This window comes from Micromesistius poutassou (genome assembly GCF_964030765.1).
Source record: "Micromesistius poutassou genome assembly, chromosome: 3".
Taxonomy (NCBI): Eukaryota; Metazoa; Chordata; class Actinopteri; order Gadiformes; family Gadidae; genus Micromesistius; species Micromesistius poutassou.
The window spans coordinates 16,825,736-16,834,117 of NC_140273.1; the positions used below are offsets into that span (position 1 = coordinate 16,825,736).

At 43.9% G+C, this 8,382-nt stretch overlaps 2 protein-coding genes across 2 annotated transcripts in view; both read left to right on the top strand.

Annotated features, from left to right (window-relative positions):
- Nucleotides 1–2,114: 2,114 nt before the first annotated feature.
- Nucleotides 2,115–8,382, top strand: part of nxnl1 (nucleoredoxin like 1) — a gene marked incomplete at both ends in the record, with an annotated part of 13,708 nt that continues 7,440 nt past the window's right edge. Inside the window, 6 exons of the mRNA XM_084465987.1 lie at nt 2,115–2,350; nt 2,881–2,970; nt 3,587–3,895; nt 4,899–5,029; nt 5,239–5,314; nt 6,091–6,404. Coding sequence (XP_084322113.1) covers nt 2,115–2,350; nt 2,881–2,970; nt 3,587–3,895; nt 4,899–5,029; nt 5,239–5,314; nt 6,091–6,404 — 1,156 coding nt within the window. The remainder of the gene's footprint in view (nt 2,351–2,880; nt 2,971–3,586; nt 3,896–4,898; nt 5,030–5,238; nt 5,315–6,090; nt 6,405–8,382) is intronic.
- The window catches only part of adgrl1b (adhesion G protein-coupled receptor L1b), a 30,638-nt gene continuing 30,284 nt past the window's right edge, over nt 8,029–8,382 (top strand). Inside the window, 1 exon segment of the mRNA XM_084465988.1 lies at nt 8,029–8,382. This exon segment is cut by the window's right edge and continues 372 nt beyond it. The gene's annotated coding sequence lies outside the window, so the exon portion shown is untranslated.

Genomic DNA, 8,382 nt, shown 5'->3' on the forward strand with positions numbered 1-8,382 from the left:
CAAAGAATAAAGATTAACTTTTATATAAACAAAGGCTTGTCTGGTTGTTTGTAATTTTTCTGGGCATACGTGATATCCTGGCACATTTAGTGTAAGGACATTATTATTACATTACATTTATTAAGCTGACGAGTTAGTCTGAAGGACTTGAAGACACAACCCAAAAAGTGCAAGAATCATGTAGTACATAAAGTTCTACAAATAAGCAAACTATTTTAAGTGCTACAGGATATCATGCTCAATATATTGTTTAAAATGATTCAATCTAGCACAATAGTCATTTTAACATTTTAAAATAATCCAATATAAGAAGTCTATTCTAGACCTTCTATGCAACTGTGGATTACTTTCATAAATGTTGAAAAAATATGTGTGTCAATATTTGGAGTTTGTTATATTCTACGTTAAAAAATAAACATTGGGGCTTGCTGTATAACATCTCCAGCGATGGGTTGAGGTCATTGCAGTTAGTTTAATATGAGCAAATCAAAGCAGCAAATTGAAGCAGAATATCATGTGGTGATGTTTTTATCTCAGCAGCATGAGAGCTGTGTCCACACATACATTAGATGGCATGGATCCACATACATGTATTACACCCCGGCGGCTTCTGTGTTTGTTCATCTCCTTGTGTGTCTCGGACTAATCCCATTAGATGCCCCTGCAGCCTTCTATATTTACCCCCCCCACCCCCACCCCTCTAGTCACTGCGAGATTAACGTCATGCAAGTGGCACAGCAGATCTGTACACAGAACTCACAGCTTGAAAAACAGCGTGAATCCTAAATGGTGGTCCAACCATACCTCAAACCATATCTTGATGCATACAACTTGATCATACCTGCCTTGTAGATATCAATAAAGGTTTCTCAGTTAGGAGCCACACTCTTCCATGTGATGAGAGCATTTAGACACTGTGAGTCATATTTATGTCTCTCTTCTCTATTTATTCTCTAGTTTCCACTTTCTCCTCCCCTTCAGTGATTCCCAAGACAGACCCGTCCAATTTGCAATCCATTTTGTCCCTGTGTTTTATTCTGTCTCTGTCCCCCCCGCTCCCCACCATCCTGCTGCTCTTAAAGTAATGGGATTGTTGCTGTTGATCTGCTCCGGCTTTGAGAGACTATATTCACACCAAGACGACAGCATACCCCTGTCCTGGCGTTGGAGCCCTGGCTGTCGGCGTGCTGGCAGGGGGGAGACAGCAGAGTCGATTCGAAAACGGAGTAATGGAGTAATTGAAGGGGCCTTGAGAGGAAGCCAAGATTGACACACCGGGCGAGACGGAAGGTGGAAGTGACGGGGAAAGGGAAAGCGGTGGAGAAGCGGGGAGTAGAATGGCTTGAACAAGAGGAAACGGCATCTGGTGTTTTCTTTGTTTGTGTTGAAACAAGGCTTTCAAGGTGAGGGGGCTTTACTGATTGTGTTTGTCCTTAGCTGTTGTTTTGACGGCTTATTAGCCGCTTATACCAGGCCGTTAGAATATTTACTTGGTGTGTCACGACTCGAGTCACTATCAACCTATCAACCTCAACGCAATATCAGGGATGCCAACTTTTGGTTTTTGGCCGGAGTGAGACTGTAGAATCTTATAATGCTTACATTATGCGGGCTGGCGGTGTTAGACGGGGGGGTGGGATGTGTGAGAGTTGGCAACCCTGCAATATACATGTATACATATTATATTCATTAGAGCAGGATAGGAAAAGGTGAACACATGAGTTAAAAGTGTATTTTGTACATCACAACGTCACATCACAATGTTTACCACTATTTTGGGAGTATAGCTGCATTGGGACGTTAGTTATTAATTAGGTAGCCTACTAGTGTTTTTTTGTCATTGTTTAGTAATTAATATTGAAATGACTAGCCATTATGGGTAGCCATTTCTTTGTTTGTATCTGCCACAGCGTTTCTCATGCGAGACGAGGCAAAACATATGGGTTACAGTATATTGACGTTGATTGAGGACTATACAGTACAGTAGCCTACAGTACTCTCCTGAGTCCTCTCAATATGGCGTCCTATTCTGACGGGCAACCCCAATTCTAACCGGCATTGTGCTTGTTTGTTGCTGAAAAATCATTGTTCCTTTCTCTCCCTAGCTCTTCATCATGGTGGACTTGTTCCTGAATCGGGTTTTGGTGAAGAATAACTGGGACCAGGATGAGCTGAACACAGAATGGGAGATCATAGGCACCTTGGAGAACAGGATTCTGATGCTGTTCTTCGCCTGTGCTGGATGTGAGAAGTGCAGAGAGTTTGTCCCTATACTCAACGACTTCTTCAAACGTCTTAAGGACCCTTTCTACATAGAAAACCCAGCATTGTTAGCCCTGGTCTACATCAGGTCTCTGTCACGATGCCCCCCCCCCCCCACACACACACACACACACACACACATACACACACACACACACACACACACACACACAGTCACACCCCCCCCACACACACAAACACACAACCAAATGCAGACACACACACACACACACACACACACACACACACACACACACAGGCGCAGTCACACACACACACACACACACACAGTCACACCCCCCCCACACACACAAACACACAACCAAATGCAGACACACACACACACACACACACACACACACACACACAGGCGCAGTCACACACACACACACACACACACACACACACACACACACACACACACAAATACACACACGCACACACACACACACACACACACACACACACAAACAAATACACACACACAAGCACACACACTTATACACTCACACACTCACTAATTCAGTCAAGTTCAAACACACACACACACACACACACACACACACACACAGCTCGAAACTCAGCTCTTTTCTTCCACCTTACTTTTTTTTGTCTTAGTTTGGATCAGACAGAGGAGCAACAGGAAAAGTTTCTAAAAGAGCTGCACAAAAAGTCTTTGTTCGTGGCATTCGAGGACTCGTACAAAAAGTGAGTTTGACACCTAGAGGGAAGGAGCGAGACAGGAAGTGGCATGCAGATGAAAGGAATGAAACAAGAGAGAGCAATAAAGATGTGTGTGTGTGTGTGTGTGTGTGTGTGTGCACATGTGTGTGTGTGTGTGTGTGCACATGTGTGTGTGTTTGTGCACACGTGTGTGTGTGTGTGTGTGTGTGTGCGTGTGAAAAAAAAGAAAACCACTGTATTAGCTAATAGCGATTGGAAAACCTTGAGAAGAAGACTACAGCTACATAATTATTGGTCTCATACGAGGCATTACGTTGTGTATTGTGTACAATATGTATCATTATCGTCCTTTGCAAGATATGCAAAATGATAGTCCTTCATACGATATGTGTAATTATTGTCCTTCGTACGATATGCATAATTATCGTCCTTCGTACGATACGTATAATTATCGTCCTTTGTGCGATATGAATAATCATCGCCGTTTGCATGATATGTCTAAACACCGTCCTGCGTACGATAAGTATAATCATTGTCCTTCGTACGATATGTATAAATATCGTCCTTCGTACGATATGTATAATCGACGTCCTTTGTACGATACATGTTTAATCATAGTCCCTCGTTCCGCACGCCACAGGGAGCTGCAGGCTAAGTTTGACGTGATCCACGTTCCGACAGTGGTGGTCCTGCGGCCCGACGGATCCGTCCTCTCCGCCAACGCCGTGGACGACATCTGCCGCCTGGGCACCGCCTGCTTCCGGAACTGGCAGGAGGGGGCGGAGCTTGTGGAGCGGAGCTTCATGCTGAACGAGGAGTACGAGGACCTGAACCTGCGCAGCGCCACCGACCCCGTCCGGAGACTCAAGTACAAGACGGAGGACGACAAGAGGAGGAAGAAGTGGTGGAACTTTTGGGGGAAGGGAAAGTATGAAGAGGAGGAGGACTAGGAGGAACGTGATGCTGCAGCACGAGGGCCAGAGGTGGGAGAACACGACAAACCACTGAGGAACGAGGTTTAGGGCAGGGCCGGACGGTGGAGACGCTTTTTTTACACTGCCCTAGGGTAGGGCGGCTCGATTATGGAAAAAATCATAGTCGCAATTATTTTGGGCAATATTGAAATCACGATTATTCAAACGATTATTTTTTTGAGTTTGAAAAACATTTATTCAGCATTTCCCCTTAAAAAAATACACAAAATGTTCAAATAGAAAATAATTTACAAATATGTATCCAGCTGTTCTGCGATTTCTATAAAACATTTTTAAAAAAAAGAAAACGTTTCTGCTCAATTATTTTAGTTGGGAGATTGTTTGATCCAAAAATCGATTGATTAATTGCACAGCCCTAGCCCTAGTCAAGCATGAATGCACATGGCAGGCATCACTTGAATTAAACAAAATAAACAAACCAAATTGATTCAGGTGAATATGTAGTAAAGTGTATCTGTTTATTATTAGGAAAATACCAAGTAATATAAAGGTACCCATAGGAAAGAGTTTCTCACAATGCTGCTTCCATTTGCTTGGTTGTGCATCAAGCAATGATTATGATCACTGATTACAACTGAACTCACCCAAGCACACACACACACACACACACACACACCTCCTTAATCCTCCAGGAGGCAGTGTGTAGTGACAGGCACTGTGAAGGTGAGGAGACTTTCTGACAGATAAAGTGATTATCGCTGACAGCTTGGACAGAGACACGAGAGGCGCCAAGGCAAAGGAAGTGAACGATTGACTGCAGCCTAAAGGTGAGAATATTTTCTTAGTGAATTAGCTTGGTAAATCTTAAGAGATTACATAAATCCAATGTAAAAAAAATAGGTATTATTTGATTCCATTTCTTCATCATGTGCAAGCAGTTGATACATGTACACTAAAGTATTCACTTTTCTCAACCATTCCCCATTACTTTTGTAAATGAAACCCCCAAAACTCAAGCGCCTCAGACAAGGTGGAACTGTTCCATGGTCACGTTCTAGTGAAGAACAAGGACCAGGATGAACTGGACACCAAAAGGGAAATTGTCCTGCGCCAACAGAACCGCATGCTATTCTCTGCATCTGCTGCAGGTGAAAACTGCCAACAGTCTGTTCTGTTACTAAAACATTTCAGAAACATCTGATTAATTAATTCTATGTAGGGCGCTCTGCCCAGCTACTTCTTCTCAACATCAGGAAAAATAGAAACACACACATGCACATGCACGTGCACACACACAAACACACACACATACACACAAACACACTCGATTTGTATTTTTCTTTTCAGTTTGGAACAGAAGAACAGCAGCAAAGCTTTCTTAAAGAGCTGCCAAATAAATGTCTGTACCTAGCCTACGAGGACCTCTACAGGACATATGTTGGAAAGCCCCTGTTTGGCACGACTAGCTGTCTGCACAAGTAGCTGTCGTCACGACTAGCTGTCTGCACAACTAGCTGTCTGCATAACTGTCTGCACAACTAGTTGACTGCATAACTAGCCACTGCATAACTATTTATCTGCATCACTACTTCATAACTAGCTATATGCATAACTAGCTACTTACATGCTGTTTGCATGACTAGCTGTCTGCATAACTAGCTAACTGCATAACTACCTACTACATAGCATAACTAATCTTATGCATAAACAGCTATCTTATCTAGCTGTCTGCACAACTAGTTGACTGCATAACTTCAGTCTGAACCACTAGCTAGCTGCACAACTAGCTGTCTGCACAACTGGTTGACTGCATAACTAGCTACTTCATAACTTGTTCCTTCATAACTAGATATATGCACAAATGCCAATTCATAAATAGCGGACTGCATAAATAGTCATAGCTACCTCATAACTATTTATCTGCATGTATAACTACCACTACATAACTATCTGCATAACAAGCTGTATGCATAGCTATTTGCAGGATTGCATGACAATTTAGAGCTGTGTACCTCCATAAACTTTCAGTTGGAAGAACTTTATTCCAGCAATTTTCTCCATCATTGAGATGGCTAGCTAGAGGCGGATGGGAAAAATTATCATATTTACTAATAACTAAAACTAACCCTTGGGGATAGAGATAGCCAAGGTTAAGAAGGTGTCTTTGGATGTGTTAGCATTCCCTATGCCTTTTTCTTTTCCCCTGCAGGGAGCTGGAGGCCGTGTTTGATGTAGAAGAGATGCCCACGGTGGTGGTGCTGCTGCGGCCAGACTGTTGGGTCGGAATGCCGAATGCAGTTGGAAGAGCTCTGCAGCCCCGGGGCCCGCAGTGCTACCGCAACTGGCAGGGGGCCGCAGAGCTGAGCGACGGGAACCTCCTGATGAACGAGGCCTTTGACAAAAAATCCATGCGAGGCTTCAGTGAGCCCGTGACTCAAGTACAAGGTGGAGGGCGACAGGAGGAGGAGGAGGAGGAGGGTGGAGGAGACGCAGAGGTTTTGGAGAGTGGTGGTGATGGAGAAGGTGAGGGAGAGAAAGGACTGCAGCATGAAAACAAGGGTGAAGGAGAAGGAACACCATGAGGATGACGGAGAGAAAAACGGTTTTTGATGCTGTTTCCAAAGGCTATGGAGTTCTTCTGGAGAGACCCTTTGAACTGATTATTATGAGTCACCATAAAGTTTTCCTGTTTAAATAATGTTCCCATGTATTAATTAATTAAAGTTAATTTAGGCATGTGATTTCTTACTGAATCTGCCAAAAGTGGATATCAGGCAAAATAAATTATTAAATTTGCAGTAATAGACTGCGTTTTAAGTTCCTTAACACTGCCAACTGCTACAATGCTCGGCAAAAATGGAACATGGCCATGATATTTTGGCAAGTGTCTACAGTGGATGAAACATATATCCTTTAGTTTCACTGTTTACACAAGGCCACACTATTACTTTCATTAAAACTGCGAAAAAATATGACTTCTAAATGAAGAGTTGATACCAAATCTGCAATCGCCTTTTGCCTGTTATTGTTTCTTAAACAGTGGGCTAGCTAATGAATATGGAGATCTCCTCCCACCTGCTAATGAGGCACGAACAATGCGCTGTGAATTTGGACGAAGACAATCCACAAACAAATCACATTAGGATTCAATCCGTACAAATATGATAACCGCCCTGTTCAAATAGTCATTAATGGTGCTCACAACAGGCTGCGGAGGCCTTTGTGCTACTCATTCGGGGTCATTGTTTCTCTCAGCGGGATGATTATAGATATGGCACCTTGTGAACGACAAGAATACTGGGAGTGTGCTGCATAGGTCTTCTGAGCTCTCTGGCTCCAGTAGAATTCCCATATAAACAGACCTCCATATCATAGCATCATAGCATTGTTCTTCTTATTGCATATTTTGCCAAGAATGCAATGACCTTTCGTCCCTCGAGTAAAGCTTGATCAATTTACAACATGAACGAATGAGACTAGGTGCGAGGTGCTGGTATCGTGGGCCACAGTACTGGACTAATGAATATGAGTGATGTAGCAGTAGATAGATAGAGGCCTAATAGCCATGTTCTTACATAAAAAGACACTCTAGGACGTGACTCTGGCTTCAGCCAAGCTGTTGATAGTAGACAATTTAAATGCTGAAAACAGCTGCTGCCGTTTAAAAGAGGCTGGCCTGTAAAAGCATCAAACTCGGCTCTCTTCTCAATACAATACAAAAACCAAGGATGGATGTGATTACGATTCAGTCTTAAAAAAACAAAATTATGCAATCTTGCCTCCTTTGCTTATCTCCTGGTCTCCCCCTCTCGCTCTCTCTCCCCCCTCCTCTCCCTCTCTCTCCCTCTCCACGCCCCCCCTCTCCCTCACCCCTCTTTCCCTCTCTCAAGAACACACGATAGGAGCTAGTGCACACGCGCGCACACACATCAGTACAGAAACACACATATTGCGCGTTCCCGAGCGCGGCACGCGCAACAAGCGAACCCACGGACAGAGATAGCGCAAATAGAAGAGACAGAACGACGGATACTAGGCGAGGCCATGAGCGGGAAACCTCTTGCTCAATCGGTCGCCCAGATGCGTTTTAATTTCGACCATTTCATCAAATGACTCCTGCCTACGCTAGTCCTATCGCACCGCAAAGACCACCTCGAGGACATCGCCTCAATTTGTCACGAATTGTCAACGTCGAACCTTCGTCGACGTTCTTTTTTCGTCCGTTAAGGGATGTAATTGAACGACACGGAACACAATGACGAATACTAAACGGGCTTAACACGGTTAACGAAAAACAACCACGGGGGGCCGAGTCAGAAATGAGGTATGTCTACTAAAATATTTCATATCACGCGAGCGTAATTTTTGTTTGCCCTCTCTCAGTCTATCGGAAACTATAGGCCTGTATATTCCCCGCATCTTCCATGGGCACGAAACCCATGGGAGTGATGGTTCTGACGTGACGCACGGCGCTACAGCACCACCGGGGGGAAGCCATCGA